The sequence below is a fragment of the Phocoena sinus genome, chromosome 4, assembly GCF_008692025.1.
Source record: "Phocoena sinus isolate mPhoSin1 chromosome 4, mPhoSin1.pri, whole genome shotgun sequence".
NCBI lineage: Eukaryota > Metazoa > Chordata > Mammalia > Artiodactyla > Phocoenidae > Phocoena > Phocoena sinus.
In genome coordinates this window covers 77,461,465-77,480,432 of record NC_045766.1, presented here as the reverse complement: position 1 = coordinate 77,480,432, position 18,968 = coordinate 77,461,465, and the positions used below count along the sequence as shown (strand labels likewise).

The 18,968-nt window shown below is 36.6% G+C and overlaps 1 protein-coding gene across 1 annotated transcript in view; it reads right to left on the bottom strand.

The window, feature by feature from the left end:
- Positions 1–18,968, bottom strand: part of POLQ (DNA polymerase theta) — a 115,220-nt gene that overhangs the window by 69,304 nt on the left and 26,948 nt on the right. The window contains exons 11-12 of the mRNA XM_032631419.1: positions 17,791–17,995; positions 17,323–17,465 (exon numbers count right to left, since the gene is read on the bottom strand). Of these exons, the coding sequence (XP_032487310.1) occupies positions 17,323–17,465; positions 17,791–17,995 (348 nt within the window). The remainder of the gene's footprint in view (positions 1–17,322; positions 17,466–17,790; positions 17,996–18,968) is intronic.

Sequence of the window (18,968 nt, the reverse complement as noted above, 5' to 3'; positions counted from 1 at the left end):
ATTCAAAAATACAAACAGGTCAAAAGTAAAAGGAAGTGAAAATATGCAAACCACAACTATAACAAAGCCAGAGTAACTAGACTAATATCAGATAAAATAGACTTCTAAAAAACAGTTCACAGAAGAGGACTATTTTATAATGACAACAGGACCCATCCAACAAACAAACATAACAACTGTAAATACATACAGGGTTCTGAAACACATGAACAAAACTTGACAGAAATGAAGAAACAGACAATTCAAAAATAAGAGTTGAAGATTTAAATACCCTCACTTTCAACAGTGGAAAGAAGAACTAAGCAGATCAACAGGAAATAGAAGGTGAAAATGATACAGTAAATCAACTAGACCTAACAGACATCTGTAGAACTTCAACCAGCAACAGCAGAATGCACATTCTTCTTGAGGCCACATAGAACATTCTCCAGGACAGACCATCTACCAGGCAATAAAACAAGTCTCAATAAATGTAAAAGGATTGAAATCATGTGAAATATGTGTTCTAACAATGGAATGAAATTAAAACTAAATTTTAAAAAATTTTGGAAATTCACAATGTGGAAATTAAACAAGATGCTACTAAATAACAATGGGTCAGAGAAGAAATCACAATTGAAATTAAAAACTACCTTGAAACAGATGAAGATAAAAAATGAAAACATAAAATACCAAAATTTATGGGATACAGTGAAAGTAGTGCTTTGAAAGAAATTTATAGTTATAAATGCCTATACTAAAAGAGAATAAAGATCTAAAATCAATATCCTAATCTTTCACCTTAAGACACTGCAAATTGAAGGGCAAAGGAAAGCCAAAGCAAGAAGGAAAAAAAAAAAAACTATAAAGAGCAGAAATTAAGGAAACAGAGAGTAAAAAATAATAGAGAAAATCAACCTACCCAAAATAGGTTCTGTTAAAAGGTAAACTGAAACACATTAAAATTTTCAAGAGTTTATTTGAGCATGCACCAATTAGAATTGGGCAGCGCAAAACCAAAGGCAGTTAGGAGTCCTCTAATGACAGGAGCTGGGGCAAAGTTTTTAAAGAGAAGATGCTGAAGAAAAGCAAAGCAATTATAGGACTGGTTATCGCTTCAGCAGTTGCCTTATTTGGGAGAACCTAGTTGGCTTTTTGTGATTGGTTGTTCTCAAGTTTCACTTTCTTGGATTCAAGTGCATTGACTAAGGCTTAAGTTCTTGTTTGCTTACGTAAGCTGCTAAGACAGGCTTCCTTATTTAAGTACTGTTAACAGTTCTTTGAAACAATACTGAAACCTTTAGCTAGACTGATCAAGAAAAAGAGAGAATACTAAAATTACTAAAATCAGGAATGGAAGAGGGGACACTACTACTGCCTTATAGAAATAAAAAGAATCATAAAAAAATACTATGAACAATTGAATACCAACAAATTAGATAACCTAGATAAAATGGACAAATTCCTGGAAACATACCAACTACCAAAACTGATTCAAGAAAAAATAGAAAATCTAAATAGACCTAAAACAAGAATAGAGACTGAATTAGTAATCAAAAAATGTACTCCAAAGAAATGTCTAAGCCCAAATGGCTTGACTGGTAAAATCTATTACCAAATGTTTAAATAATTAACAGCAATCCTTCACAATTTCTTCCAAAAAGAGAGAGGAACACTTCCTAATTCATTCACTACCTCAAAACCACACAAAATCATCATGAGAATAAAGAACTACAGACCAATGTGTCTTAAGAATGTAGATGCAACAATCCTCAACAAAATACCAGCAAACCAAATCTAGCAACATGTAAATAGTACTATACAACATGATCAAGTGAGACTTACCCAGAAAATTCAAGATTAATATCATATCTGAAAATCAAATAATGTAATATCAATAGAATAATGGACAAAAATCCCATGATGATCTCAATAGATGCAGAAAAAGCACGTCACAAAATCTAACACCTTTTTGTGCTTAAAAAAATTCAACAATCTAGGAATAGAAGGTAAATTCCTCAAACTGATAAAGGCTATGTGCAAAAAATCCACAGCTAACATCATACTTGATGGTGAAAGCCTGAACACTTTCCCTCTAAGATCAGGAACAAGACAAAGATGTCTGCTCTCACTATCTCTATTGGTATTTAACTGGAGATTCTAGACAGGTCAAGAAAAAGAAATAAAATTCATCTATGGTGGAAAGGAAGAAGCAAAACTACCTCTATTTGCAAATGATATGAACTTGTATATAGAAAATCCTAAGGAATCCACCAAAATACTATTAAAATTAATGAACAAGTTTAATAGGCTGCAGCATACAAGATCAAAATATTAAAAAATTGTTCATACATTTCAATAAACAATCTGAAAAGAAAATTAATAAAGGAATTCCATTTACAATAGCATTAAAAACAATAAAATGTTTAAGAATAAGTTTAACAAAAGACATAAAACTTGTACTCTGAAAACTATAAAAACTGTTGAAAGAAATTAAAGACCTACACAAATGTGAAGACAGCCAAGTACACTAACTGGAAGACTTAACATTGTTAATTGTCATCAAAATTAAAAATCTTTGTGCTTCAAAAGACATAATCAAAAACTTGAAAAGACATCCCACAGAATACAAGAAAATATTTCCATATCATATATCTCATAAGAGACTTGTATCCAGAATATATAAAGAACTCTTACAACTCAACAATAAAATGATAAATAACCCAATTTAAAAATGGGCAAAGGATCTGAGTAGATATTTTTCTAAGGAAGATATTCATGTGGTCAAGAAACAGATGGAAAGGTGTTCAACATCACTACCCATTAGGGAAAGACAAATTCAAACTATAATGAGATAGCACTTCAAGCCCATAAGGATATACTTAAAAAGACAGATAAAAACAAGCATTGGAGAGATGTGGAGAAATGTGAACCCTTGTACATTGCTTATGGTAATGTAAAATTATGCAGCTGCTTTTTAGGACTTTGGAAGCTCCTCAAAATGTTAAAATTAGAGTTACCATATGATCCAGCAGTTCTACTTCTAGAGATACACCTAAGAGAATCCAAAACATATGTCCACAAAAACTTGAATATGAATGTTAACAGCAGCATTACTCATAATAGTCAAAAAGTAAAAACGTATCAAATGTCCATCATTTTGATGAATGGATAAAGATGTAGTACATCTCTACAATGAAATATTATTCTGCAATATAAAGGACTTAAGAACTGATACATGATAAAACATGGATGAACCTTGAAAACATTATGCTAAGTGAAAGAAATCAGCCATAAAAGACCACATATTATATAATTCCATTTATATGAATAAGAATAGAATAGAAAGTCTATAGAAAAACAGAAATCACACTGGTGGTTGCTCAGGGGTAGGGGAGGATGAGGAGGTTGAAGGAAAATGGGGAGTGACTGCTAATAGGTACAGGGTTTCTTTCTGAGGTGATGAAAATGTTCTGAAATTAGATGTTGATGACTGCACAACTCTGTGAACATACTAAAAATCATTTACTTGTACACTTTAAATTATATACTATGTGAATTGTATTGCAACAAAGCTATTTAAAAAAAACTCAAATTCCCTATGAGAAAATTTTCAGAACACTCTTGAAAGCCCCAAACTAGACTCAAAGAAATAGAAAAACATCTCTTTTCATGAATAAGATCAATCAAATTAAAAGGGATGTCAGTCAGTTCTCCTCCATGTTAATGTATAAATTTAACAATACCAATGAAAATACCAAGTTAATTCTAAGCGATATATGAAAAGGGAGGTAAGCAAGAATACCTATGAACACTAAAAAAGGAGAGCAATGAAACTAACCCTACTAGATAATACAATAAAAGCTTTTAATTAAAACAGAGGTAGTAGTGTACATATTGGTAAAATTGGTCTGTTGTCAGGTCAACAAATGAAATAGAAATATACCCAACAACAAATGGAAATTAGAAAAGCATCTAAACACAAATGCAAATTAGCACATAAAAATTGGAGAAAAAAGTTAAATGAAAGCTGAAGAACATTTTTCAGTCACTGTGTATAAACAAATCTTTTTAAAAAATAAAGATGTGACTACAGATAGCCATTATGAAAAAAGATAAAATTGAAGAACCATATATTAGAATAAACTCTAAATGAAATAGAGCGCAAAAGAGAGGGACTACAATCATATAATTACTTGAAGAAAATGTGAGAGAATTTATAATCTCAGAGCAAGAAAAGCATTTCTCACTGATTCTAAAGTTCAAAATTCAACTACAATTTTTAAAAATGCTACACAAAACACACAATAAACAAAGTCAAAAGCCAAATGAAAAACTAGAAGAAAAATATTTATACCACAAAGAACTACTCTCCCTAATATATGTAAAAGAATTGTTAAAACTTAAGAAAAAGACCAAAAATACAATAGAAAAATGTGCAAAAGACATGGACAAGTCATAGAAAATAAAATACTACCTTAAACATATAGAAAAAATGTTCAAATTTATTCATAATAAAAAGTGTAAATTAAAAGTACACTCAAAAATATAAAAGCTTGACAATATAATTTTATTTATGAGGTTGTGGGAAAATACCACTCTCATATAGCACTGGTAAAACTGGAAAATGATATAAACGCTATAGAGGGCAATGCAAAACCAAAATCACCTGTGTCTTTACACTTGACCCAGCAATCATACTTCTAGGATTCTTTCGCAAAGATACACCTCCATCAAAACTAAACTAAACAATAATATATGCCAAAGTTACTCACTGTAGCATCATTTGCCATACCAAAATATTGGGAACAACTCAAATATCCATCAGAGAACTGACTGAATAAACAATGGATTATCCACATACACAATGGGGTTACACAGATATAAAAAGAATAAAAATCCCATGAATTGACAAAGAGTGATTTCCAAGATATATTAGATATATTGTTAAAGGGGAAAAAGAGGTACAAAGTAATGTATATAGAATACTATCCTCTGAATAAGAAAGGTAAAGTGAGACCGTATCTAAGCACTTTCTAATATTTATTAGCACTTGCTAATATTTATACAATGAAAAAGAAAAGACATACACCAGAAACTAATGAAAACAATTATCTATGAAGGTAAGAGGAAACGGCATGCAGAGCATTAACAAATAGCTGCCAGACCTCACTGGGTATTCCTTTTTATATAGTTCTGACTTTTGAATCACATAAATGTTTTAAATATTCAAAAAACAAAATAGTACATGCAAACTTAAATGTTTTATTTAAAAAATAAGTGTACATTAACTTGGCAATTTTTTGAGACAGGGTTAAGGTCTTTTGAGTGTGAGTCTATTGATTAGAATTTACCATGGCTTTCTTATGTAAACCATACCCACAGTACATTGTCTCATAAATCCAGTTTCTCTTTTGGTCAAGTGAAGTTTGACATTAAAGAAAATTGCAAAATACTCTGTGAACAGTATCCTTCTAGTTGTTTTCCCATATAGATTATAACTTTTTTTCAGAGCTTTACAGAAGTCTCACTCACATGTTTTATCAGCAATTATTTTAGTAACTTGCATTAAATCTAATTTTCATAGAAGGAAACTGGCAGTCTGACTCTAGAGCCCATAATCATAACCAATGTAAAATAAATGAGACTTATTTTTAAGGCCATGCCAGATAACTGGTAAGACCAGCTTTGAGATTCTCCTTAGACACATTCTCAGGCACAGAACTTTGAACACATTATCACCCACGTAGTACACATGTTCACTGGAAGGGGGGGCGGAGGGAAGGCCCTGTCCAGAAATTTCTCCTCTGCTCGCCTCTATATAGTGTTCTTTTTGAAATACATTTCTTGATAAGCCTTCCTAATTCTTATAATTTGAAATTTACCCCCCACTCTCTTGCCTATCAAAACACATGCATTTGCTCTTTCCCCATTCCCAACTTTATTGAGGCATAATTGACAAATGAAATTGTATATATTTAAGGTGTACAATATAATGATTTGACATATGTATTCACTGTGAAATGATTACCACAATCAAGTTAATTAGCACAACTATCACCTCACATAGTTACCACCGTGTGCATGTGTGTGGTGAGATTCTCTCTGTAAGCAAATTCCAAGTATACAATACAGTATTATTAGCTAAAATCACTACGCTGTACATTAAATTCCCAGAACTTATTCATCTTACACAGGCATACATTGGGGATATTCTGGGTTCAGTTCAAAACATTACAATAGAGGGAAGAGGGGGAAGATGGCGGAAGAGTAAGACGCAGAGATCACCTTCCTCCCAACAGATACATCAGAAATACAACTACACGTGGAACAACTCCTACAGAACACCTAATGAACGCTGGCAGAAGACCTCAGACCTCCCAAAAGGCAAGAAACTCCCCACGTACCTGGGTAGGGCAAAAGAAAAAAGAATAAACAGAGACAAAAGAATAGGAACGGGACCTGCACCAGTGGGAGGGAGCTGTGAAGGAGGAAAGGTTTCCACACACTAGGAAGCCCCTTCAGGGGCAGAGACTGTGGGTGGTGGAGGGGGTAAGATTCGGAGCCACGGAGGAGAGCACAGCAAAAGGGGTGCAGAAGGCAAAGCGGAGAGATTCCCGCACAGAGGATCGGTGCCGACTGGCACTCACTAGCCCGAGAGGCTTGTCTGCTCACCTGCCGGGGCGGGCGGGGCTGGGAGCGGAGGCTAGGGCTTCAGCACTGGGAGAGGACTGGCGGCGTGAACACAGCCTGAAGGGGTTAGTGTACCACGGCTAGCTTGGAGGGAGTCCGGGGAAAAGTCTGGACCTGCCAAAGAGGCAAGAGACTTTTTCTTCCCTCTTTGCTTCCTGGTGTGTGAGGAGAGGGGATTAAGAGCGCTGCTTAAAAGGAGCACCAGAGACAGGCGCGAGCCGTGGCTAGCAGCGCGGACCCCAGAGACGGGCATGAGAGATGCTAAGGCTGCGGCTGCCGCCACCAAGAAGCCTGTGTGCGAGCGCAGGTCACTATCCACACCTCCCTTCCGGGGAGCCTGTACAGCCCGCCACTGCCAGGGTCCCGGGACTCAGGGACAACTTCCCGGGAGAAAGCACGGCGCACCTCAAGCTGGTGCCACATCCCGACGGCCTCTGCCACCACAGGCTCGTCCCGCAGAGTGCCCCTCCCTCCCCCCGGCCTGAGTGAGCCAAAGCCCCCGAATCAGCGGCTCCTTTAACCCTGTCCTGTCTGAGCGAAGAACAGACGCCCTCCGGCGACCTACACGCATAGGCGGGGCCAAATCCAAAGCTGAACCCCGGGAGCTGTGTGAACAAAGAGAAGGGGAAATCTCTCCCAGCAGCCTCAGGAGCAGTGGATTGAATCTCTACAATCAACCTGATGTACCCTGCATCTGTGGAATACCTGAATAGACAACGAATCATCCCAAATTCAGGAGGTGGACTTTCAGAGCAAGATTTATTATGTTTTCCCCTTTTCCTCTTTTTGTGAGTATGTATGTGTATGCTTCTGTGTGAGATTTTGTCTGTATAGCTTTGCTTTCACCATTTCTCCTAGGGGTCTATCTGTCCATTTTTTCTTTTGTTTTTTTACTTAAAAAAATTTTTTTTCTTCATTATTTTTTATTTTAATAACTTTATTTTATTTAATCTTTATTTTATTTTCTTTTATCCTCTTTCTTTCTTTCTTTCTACTTTTTCTCCCTTTTACTCTGAGCCGTGTGGATGAAAGGCTCTTGGTGCTGCAGCCAGGAGTCAGTGCTGTGCCTCTGAGGTGGGAGAGCCAAGTTCAGGTCACTGGTCCACAAGACACCTCCCAGCTCCACGTAATATCAAACGGTGAAAATCTCCCAGAGCTCTCCATCTCAACACCAACACCCAGCTTCACTCAATGACCAGCAAGCTACAGTGCTGGACACCCTATGCCAAACAACTAGCAAGACAGGAACACAACCCCACCCATTAGCAGAGAGGCTGCCTAAAATCATAATAAGTCCACAGACACCCCAAAACACACCACCAGACGTGGACCTGCCCACCAGAAAGACAAGATCCAGCCTCATCCACCAGAACACAGGCACTAGTACCCTCCACCAGGAAGCCTACACAACCCACTGAAACAACTTTAGCCACTGGGGAAAGACATCAAAAACAACAGGAACTACGAACCTGCAGCCTGCAAAAAGGAGACCCCAAACACAGTAAGATAAGCAAAATGAGAAGACAGAAAAACACACAGCAGATGAAGGAGGAAGATAAAAACCCAACAGACCTAACAAATGAAGAGGAAATAGGCAGTCTACCTGAAAAAGAATTCAGAATAATGATAGTAAAGATGATCCAAAATCTTGGAAATAGAATAGAGAAAATGCAAGAAACATTTAACAAGGACCTAGAAGAACTAAAGATGAAACAACCAACGATGAACAACACAATAAATGAAACTGAAAATACTCTAGAAGGGATCAATAGCAGAATAACTGAGGCAGAAGAACGGAAAAGTGACCTGGAAGATAAAATAATGGAAATAACTACTGCAGAGCAGAATAAAGAAAAAGGAATGAAAAGAACTGAGGACAGTCTCAGAGACCTGGGACAACATTAAACGCACCAACATTCGAATTATAGGAGTTCCAGAAGAAGAAGAGAAAAAGAAAGGAACTGAGAAAACATCTGAAGACATTACATAGAAAACCTCCCTAGTATGGTAAAGGAAATAGTTAATCAACTCCAGGAAGCACAGAGAGTCCCATACAGGATAAATCCAAGGAGAAACACGCCAAGACACATTAATCAAACTATCAAAAATTAAATACAAAGAAAACATATTAAAAGCAGCAAGGAAAAAACAACAAATAACACACAAGGGAATCCCATAAGGTTAAGAGCTGATCTTTCAGCAGAAACTCTGCAAGCCAGAAGGGACTGGCAGGACACATTTAAAGTGATGAAGGAGAAAAACCTACAATCAAGATTACTCTACCCAGCAAGGATCTCATTCAGATTTGATGGAGAAATTAAAACCTTTACAGACAAGCAAAAGCTGAGAGAGTTCAAAACCACCAAACCAGCTTTACAACAAATGCTAAAGGATCTTCTCTAGGCAAGAAACACAAGAGGAGGAAAAGACCTACAATAACAAACCCAAAACAATTAAGAAAATGGGAATAGGAACATACATATCGATAATTACCTTAAATGTAAATGGATTAAATGCTCCCACCAAAAGACACAGACTCGCTGAATGGATAGAAAAACAAGACCCGTATGTATGCTGTCTACAAGAGACCCACTTCAGACCTAGAGACACATACAGACTCAAAGTGAGGGGATGGAAAAAGATATTCCATGCAAATGGAAACCAAAACAAAGCTGGAGTAGCAATTCTCATATCAGACAAAACAGACTTTAAAGTAAAGACTATTATAAGAGACAAAGAAGGACATGACATAACGATCAAGGGATCGATCCAAGAAGAAGATATAACAATTGTAAATATTTATGCACCCAACATAGGAGCACCTCAATACATAAGGCAAATAGTAACAGCCATAAAAGGGGAAATCAACAGTAACACATTCAGAGTAGGGGATTTTAACACCCCACTTTCACCAATGGACAGATCATCCAAAATGAAAATAAATAAGGAAACACAAGCTTTAAATGATACATTAAACAAGATGGACTTAATTGATATTTATAGGACATTCCATCCAAAAACAACAGAATACACATTTTTCTCAAGTGCTCATGGAACATTCTCCAGGATAGATCATACCCTGGGTCACAAGTCAAGCCTTGGTAAATTTTTAAAAATTGAAATTGTTTCAAGTATCTTTTCCGACCACAATGCTATGAGATTAGGTATCAATTACAGAAAAAGATCTGTAAAAAATACAAACACATGGAGGCTAAACAATACACTACTTAATAACGAAGTGATCACTGATGAAATCAAAGAGGAAATCAAAAAATACCTAGAAACAAATGACAGTGGAGACACGACAACCCAAACCCTATGGGATGCAGCAAAAGCAGTTCTAAGAGGGAAGTTTATAGCAATACAATCCTACCTTAAGAAACAGGAAACATCTCAAATAAACAACCTAACCTTGCACCTAAAGCAATTAGAGAAAGAAGAACAAAAAAACCCCAAAGTTAGCAGAAGGAAAGAAATCATAAAGATCAGATCAGAAATAAATGAAAAAGAAATGAAGGAAGCAATAGCAAAGATCAACAAAATTAAAAGCTGGCTCTTTGAGAAGATAAAAAAAATTGATAAACCATTAGCCACACTCATCAAGAAAAAAAGGGAGAAGACTCAAATCAATAGAATTAAAAATGAAAAAGGAGAAGTAACAACTGACACTGCAGAAATACAAAAGATCATGAGAGATTACTACAAGCAACTATATGCCAATAAAATGGACAACCTGGAAGAAATGGACAAATTCTTAGAAATGGACAACCTGCCAAGAATGAATCAGGAAGAAACAGAAAATATGAACAGATCAATCACAAGCACTGAAATTGAAACTGTGATTAAAAATCTTCCAACAAACAAAAGCCCAGGACCAGATGGCTTCACAGGTGAATTCTATCAAACATTTAGAGAAGAGCTAACACCTATCCTTCTCAAACTCTTCCAAAATATAGACGAGGGAGGAACACTCCTAAACTCATTCTACGAGGCCACCATCACCCTGATACCAAAACCAGACAAGGATGTCACAAAGGAAGAAAACTACAGGCCAATATCACTGATGAACATAGATGCAAAAATCCTCAACAAAATACTAGCAAACCGAATCCAACAGCACATTAAAAGGATCATACACCATGATCAAGTGGCGTTTATTCCAGGAATGCAAGGATTCGTCAACATATGCAAATCAATCAATGTGATACACCATATTAACAAATTGAAGGAGAAAAACCATGTGGTCATCTCAATAGATGCAGAAAAAGCTTTTGACAAAATTCAACACCCATTTATCATAAAAACCCTCCAGAAAGGAGGCATAGAGGGAACTTTCCTCAACATAAAAAAGGCCATATATGACAAACCCACAGCCAACATCATCCTCAATGGTGAAAAACTGAAAGCATTTCCACTAAGATCAGGAACAAGACAAGGTTGCCCACTCTCACCACTCTTATTCAACATAGTTTTGGAAGTTTTAGCCACAGCAATCAGAGAAGAAAAGGAATCCAAATCGGAAAAGAAGAAGTAAAGCTGTCATTGTTTGCAGATGACATGATACTATATATAGAGAATCCTAAAGATGCTACCAGAAAACTACTAGAGCTAAACAATGAATTTGGTAAAGCAGCAGGATCAGCATACAAAATTAATGCACAGAAATCTCTTGCATTCCTATACACTAATGATGAAAAATCTGAAAGTGAAATCAAGAAAACACTCCCATTTACCATTGCAACAAAAAGAATAAAATATCTAGGAATAAACCTACCTAAGGAGACAAAAGACCTGTATGCAGAAAATTATAAAACACTGATGAAAGAAATTAAAGATGATACAAATAGATGCAGAGATATACCATGTTCTTGGACTGGAAGAATCAACATTGTGAAAATGACTCTACTACCCAAAGCAATCTACAGATTCAATGCAATCCCTATCAAACTACCACTGGCATTTTTCACAGAACTAGAACAAAAAATTTCGCAATTTGTACGGAAACACAAAAGACCCCAAATAGCCAAAGCAATCTTGAGAACGAAAAAAGGAGCTGGAGGAATCAGGCTCCCTGACTTCAGACTATACTACAAAGCTACAGTCATCAAGACAGTATGGTACTGGAACAAAAACAGAAAGATAGATCAATGGAACAGGACAGAAAGCCCAGAGATAAACCCACGCACATATGGTCACCTTATCTTTGATAAAGGAGGCAGGAATGTACAGTGGAGAAAGGACAGCCTCTTCAATAAGTGGTGCTGGGAAAACTGGGCAGCTACATGTACATGTATGAGATTAGAACATTCCCTAATACCATACACAAAAATAAGCTCAAAATGGATTAAAGATCTAAATGTAAGGCCAGAAACTATCAAACTCTTAGAGGAAAACATAGGCAGAACAATCTATGACATAAATCACAGCAAGATCCTTTTTGACCCACCTCCTAGAGAAATGGAAATAAAAATAAACAAATGGGACCTAATGAAACTTCAAAGCTTTAGCATAGCAAAGGAAACCATAAACAAAACCAAAAGACAACCCTCAGAATGGAAGAAAATATTTGCAAATGAAGCAACTGACAAAGGATTAATCTCCAAAATTTACAAGCAGCTCATGCAGCTCAATAACCAAAAAACAAACAGCCCAATCCAAAAATGGGCAGAAGACCTAAATAGACATTTCTCCAAAGAAGATATACAGACTGCCAACAAACACATGAAAGAATGCTCAACATCATTAATCATTAGAGAAATGCAAATCAAAACTACAATGAGATATCATCTCACACCAGTCAGAATGGCTATCATCAAAAAATCTAGAAACAATAAATGCTGGAGAGGGTGTGGAGAAAAGGGAACACTCTTGCACTGCTGGTGGGAATGTGAATTGGTACAGCCACTATGGAGAACAGTATGGAGGTTCCTTAAAAAACTACAAATAGAACTACCATATGACCCAGCAATCCCACTACTGGGCATATACCCTGAGAAAACCATAATTCAAAAAGAGTCATGTACCAAAATGTTCATTCCAGCCCTATTTACAATAGCCAGGAGATGGAAACAACCTAAGTGTCCATCATCGGATGAATGGATAAAGAAGATGTGGCACATATATACAATGGAATATTACTCAGCCATAAAAAGAAACGAAATTGAGTTATTTGTAGTGAGGTGGATGGACCTAGAGTCTGTCATACAGAGTGAAGTAAATCAGAAAGAGAAAGACAAATACCATATGCTAACACATATATATGGAATCTAAGAAAAAAAAATGTCATGAAGAACCTAGGGGTAAGACAGGAATAAAGACACAGACCTACTAGAGAATGGACTTGAGGATATGGGGAGAGGGAAGGGTAAGCTGTGACAAAGTGAGAGAGTGGCATGGACATATATACACTATCAAACGTAAAATAGATAGCCAGTGGGAAGCGGCCGCATAGCACAGGGAGATCAACTCAGTGCTTTGTGACTACCTAGAGGGGTGGGATAGGGAGGGTGGAAGGGAGGGAGACACAAGAGGGAAGAGATATGGGAACATATGTATATGTATAACTGATTCACTTTGTTATAAAGCAGAAACTAACACACCAGTGTAAAGCAATTATACTTCAATAAAGATGTAAAAAAACAAAACAACAAAAAAAAGCATTACAATAAAGCAATTATCACAATAAAGTGAGCCACACAAGTTTTTTGGTTTCCCAGTGCATATAAAAGTTATGTTTTGGTTTAACAGTGCATATAAAAGTAGTCTCTTAAGTATGCAATAGTATTATGTCTAAAAAACCATGCACACATCTTAATCTAAAAATAATGTTGTTAGGGAATTCCCTGGCAGTCCAGTATTTGGGACTCCATGCTCTCACTGCTGAGGGCCGGGGTTCGCTCCCTGGTGGGGGAACTAAGATCCCACAAGCCGCAAGGTAAGATCCCTCAAGCCGCAAGGCACAGCCAAAAATAAATAAATAAAAATAAAATTTTTAGTTATAAAAAATAAAAATAATGATGTTAGAAAAATGGCACCAAAAGACTTGTTTAATGTGGGGTTACTACAAAACTTCAATTTCTAAAAAACAGATGCAGTATCTACAAAGTGCAATGAAGCAGAGCAAAGTGCAATAAAACGAGGAGGTATGCCTTTAACTGAAGTTTATACCCTTTGACCAACACCTCCCCATGTCCCCCATACCCCAGCCCCTGGCAACCACCATTCTCCTTTGTTTCTGAGTTCAACTTTTCCGATTCTACATTAGCGAGACCATACAAAATTTTTCTTTCTCTGTCTGGCTTATTACACTTAGCACAACACCCTCCACGTTAATCCATGTTGTCACAAATGGCAAGGTTTCCTTCTTTTTTATGGCTGAATGATATTCCATGGTATACATAGTTATAAAAACCTATTTTAAGCTAATAACAACTTAACTTCGATGCTATACAAAAACTCTATGCTTTTACTTCTCCATCCCCTCATATTTTATGCCTTTAATATTACAATTTACATTTTATCTTATGTATCTATTAACAAATTATTGTAATTATAGTTATTTTCAATGTTTGTCTTTAACTTTTGTATAAAAGTGATTTACATACCACCATTACATTCAGAATTCTGAATCTGATTATAAATTTACCTTTAGCGGTGAGTTTTATACATTCGTATGTTTTTACACTGTTAATTAGCATCCTTTCATTTCAGCTTGAAGAACTCCTTTTAACATTTATTATAATGCACGTCCAGTGGTGATGAATTTCCTCACCTTTTGTTTGTTTGGGAAAGTCTTTATCTTACCTTCATTTCTGAAGGACAGAACTACTTGGTATAGCATTCTTAGTTGGCAGTTTTCTTCTTTAAATATTTTGAATATATCATACCATTCTCTCTGGAAAGTTTTTGCTAAGAAATCCACTAATGGCCTTTTGAGGTTTCCTTGTACATGACAAGAGTCTTTTCTCTTGTTGCTTTCAAAATTCTGATTCTTGGATTTTTGACAGTTTGTTGTGTCTAGATGAAGTCATTTTGGGGTTGTACCTGTTTGGGGTCCTTTTAGCTTCATGTCCATATCTCTCGCCATATTTGGCATGTTTTTAGCCATTATTTCTTTAAATAGACTTTCTGCCATTTTTTCTCTCTCTTCTCCATCTTGGACTTCAATAACGTATATGACGGCATCCCATAAGTCTTGCAGGGTTTTTTTACTCTTCATTCTTTCCATCCCCCCTTCTCTGGATGCATAATTTCAAATGACCTATCTTTGAGTTCACTGATTCCTTCTTCTGCTTGATCAAGTCTGCTTTTGAAGCTCTCTATTGAATTTTACAGATCACTCATTGTATTCTTCAGCTCTGGGATTTCTGGGTTTTAGGGGGCTTAGGGGGCTTTTTAAAAATGGTTTCTGTTTCTTTGTTGAACTTCTCATTATGTTCATGTATTGTTTTCTTTATTTTGTTCTGTTGCCTATCTGTGTTTTCTTGTAGTAACTGAACTTCATTAAAAGGATTAGTCTGAATTCTTGGTCAGTCAGTTCATAGATCTCTATTTCTTTAAGTTTGGTTATTGGAGCTTTATTAGTTTCTTTGGTGGTGTCATATTTCCCTGATTCTTCATTATTCTTGCATACTGGTGTTGGTGTCTGTGCATTTGAGGAAGCAGTCTCCTCTTCCAATCCTCACATTTGCTTTGGCAAAGAAAGACCTTCACTAGTCAGGCTAGCTTGGGGTTCTAGAAAGGGCCAGCTGGTAGAGTCCATAGGAGGGCAGGCAGGGCCTCTGGTTGGGTGGGGCCACTGGCTCAGCTCTGCATTCAGGCAGGACCACTGCCTGAGCTGCCTGGTCAGGTGGAACTGCTAGCTGGGGTCCATGGATAGGCATGACCACTGGCTGAGCTCTGAGGTTGCGTGGGGCTGCTGCTTGGGTTCTCTGGTCAGGCAGGAACAAACTGTACTCCCTGGCTGGTTGGTGCTATTAGCTGGATTCCATGTTCAGGTGTAGACAGAGACTGTGCTCCACAGTTGGGTGTGCCCATAGGATGAACTCTGTGTTCATGCAGGACTCCAGGCTATGTTCCACAGTCAGGGTCCCTGGTCAGGCAAGACTGCAAGCAAGCTCTGCCGTCTGGTGGGGCTGCTGGCTTGGCTCTCTTTTTTTTTTTTTTTAAATTAAAAGGTTTTTATTATGACCTTTATTAAGAGCTCATAAATCACATTCTTAATCTGGCTCTGTTACTACTTTTTCCCTCCACAAATTCTCCCAAAATTATAAAAAATAAAAATGTATAAATATACATTGAGGATTATGCACAGGCCACTAGCCAGGGATGCCAGCTGGGCAGAACTGCTCACCCTGCTTCCTGGCCAGATGGGGACATCATTCTGATACCACAGTGAGTGGAATCGCTTACTGGCCTCTCTGATTGGGTGAGGTGGCCAGGAGAGATGCAGAGCCACTGCCATGATCCACACACTGGTCACTGTGAGCCCCGCCCACTTTTTTTGTTACTACCTGACCCTTGGTGGTCTAGCCTTGCCAATTCTCCCATGGTTCTCCATGAGGCGAGACAGAAGTGACCTTCCCAGGGAATACTCCAGAATGCTGAGGAAACTGGATGACTACCTTGACTCTCTTCACCCCACTAGAGAAACTGGATGCCTCAGTGTGGCACTGTGCTTGCTTGAAGGAGGGGCAACAGAGTCAAAGTGAAACCACTGTTCTTAGTGTTCTAATGTGGCCTCTCTCAGTTTTTGTGCTCTAAGAGAGTGTTTTAACCTCACCACCAGGTTCTGGGATTTTCAGAAAGGCATTCTTGACTGTGAATAGTTGCTAATCTGTATTTTTGATGAGGACTAGAGCCAGGGATCTCCTATACCACCATCTTGCTTACACCAGTCCCTACATCTGCTCTTAATTGCAAAATTAAGTATTTATTTCCGGTCAGGTTCTTCCCAGAGAATATGATCTCAAACTTTATTTTACTCAATTCTTATCAAAAATATTTGTTATAAGAAATAACATTTATAAAAGATTACCTAATGTAGACAAACTTTTAAAATTCCTAATTGCATTTACTATAAATATTTTATCAAGAATCTAAGTCCCATAGTATCTTTCTAAGACATTTCTCTTAGGCAATAAAATGCAATGCTTCTCCTAAATTTTTTTGTTTTTTATCTTATGAATATTGAGACTAACAAAGCTTCCCTCTTTGCTACAGCTGCTAGACAGCCCAGAACCAATGTTGGGCACAACAACTGTACATGACTTAATGGTGTTCTTGTTTATGTACCAACATTTGCTTGAGTTTTACATTATGATCTTATCTTTAATTTCCAGATATCTCATTGTCCTTTGCTGTGTTCTTACATACTATATAATACATATTTTTTAATAAGTCACCTCAAATACTTTTTGAAAGAAAGTTGGAGAAAAAAGACAAGTAGGCAAGTAGATTGAAAAGGTCACTAGAACATTTAGCTTATTCCTTTACAACAATCCTTCTTACTTCTTCTCTATTCCCACCAGTACTACCCTAGTCAAGGGAAGCAGACAAGATATTCCCTTAGGGTATCTTTGATGCTCAGGATTCTTATAGGTATTTTCTCCCCATTTTCACAAATATAATAATGAAGAAAGCAGAACTTACCAGATAAACAATATGCAGATCATTTTCTAAAACAAAGCCCTTCATTGCTCTTTGGAGGTCAGCAAAAATATCTAAAGTATCAACTGGAGAAAGTGAAGAAGAAAGAGTTGCCGAACCAAGATGTGTTGGATGATACACATTTCCTGATTTGGGATTGGGGGAGGAGAAATAAAGGACCAAATGTTATAAATAAAATAAAACAAATGCTGTCTTTTGGCATTCTATAATTAACATTTTAAGGCTCTGATAAATTTTACAAACAGAATCCAATGCATGGATATTTATTAGCAGGCTCTATGCTAATTGTCTGATGTTGCTGAACACAGCACTGATTTACTAAAAATGAGTTGAAAAGTCAGTTTCCTTTTATACTGCTGAAAAAGTCAATTTCCTTTTACTAAGCAGTCTTAGATACTCTAAATCACTAAAGGTGAAAAAGTGAGTAAGTTGCAATTAAGAATAATTTACCTTCTGTTCCATCACTAGCTTCAGTAATCTGGATGAATTCATTTTCTAGTAGCCACATTACACAGGCCTCAATTGCTCCAAGTTGAACAGAATCTTTATTTTTCTGAATTCCCTGCTTCCCTTCTTTCATACTTGCAGCCAAAAATGTGCAAGAAGCGTAAGTTTGTATGTCCTGTGATGTACTTGCCACGCCACCAACTATTATCTGAGACAAGAGGTTTGAAATATTCTGTAACTTTTTAATAAGACACATAGGTCCTCAAAATATAAAAGAAATAACTTTGTTCTCTTAAAATATTATCAGCATCTTAATGTAGAGACTCTTTATTAACTCTTCCACCATCATTCATTACAAAGGTAGATAACACCTACTGACAACATGAAAAGTTTTCCTTAAAAGTAGATATAGCATGTTCTCATAAATGAAAATAAATGAATTATTATCTATCTGAAATGTGGGAATTAACAACATAATTAAATAATATACATATATAAGTATATAACATATATAATATAAAGGAGGTGTTGATGGTTCATGGCCATGAACCAAATCAATTCTACTCATCCTTCCTTTTTTAAATATGTGGGCATATATGAATGCAAGCATTGAATACTCCCCACCTAGAAGAGGGGTGAGAATCAGTGTAGAAAAAGATGAAAGTGGCATCTTATAGATATCATTTTCCTCAAACTATTCTATTACATATACTAATCTGCCCCTTGTCTTCTGTCATTTAAAGTATACTGGAAACATACCAAATCAGTCTAAACAGAGCTATTTCATTCTTTTTAATGACAGCAAAGCATAGTTTTACCAAGATTTGTTTAGTTTTAATAGTATTTTAGTTGTTTCCAGTTTCTTCTTATTACCAATAGTGCTACAATAAACATTCTTGTATCTTTAATTTGATGAAATTTCACAAATACATCCCTAGGTAAAATTCCTAGATGTGAATCTGCTGGATAAATGTCTGCATTTTTTAAAAAATTCTTAGTAGGTATGGCCACGTTGCTCTCCAAAAGAGTTTCAGCACTGTATGAGTGCCTACTTTCTACAGTCTTATCTACCCTGTGCTATCAATTACTTTCTTTTTTTTTTCAAACAGAGCTAAAGGGGAAAAAACGAGAATAAGTACAATACCAGTCCTCCAGCACCAGCAATGAAACCAACAGCAAGG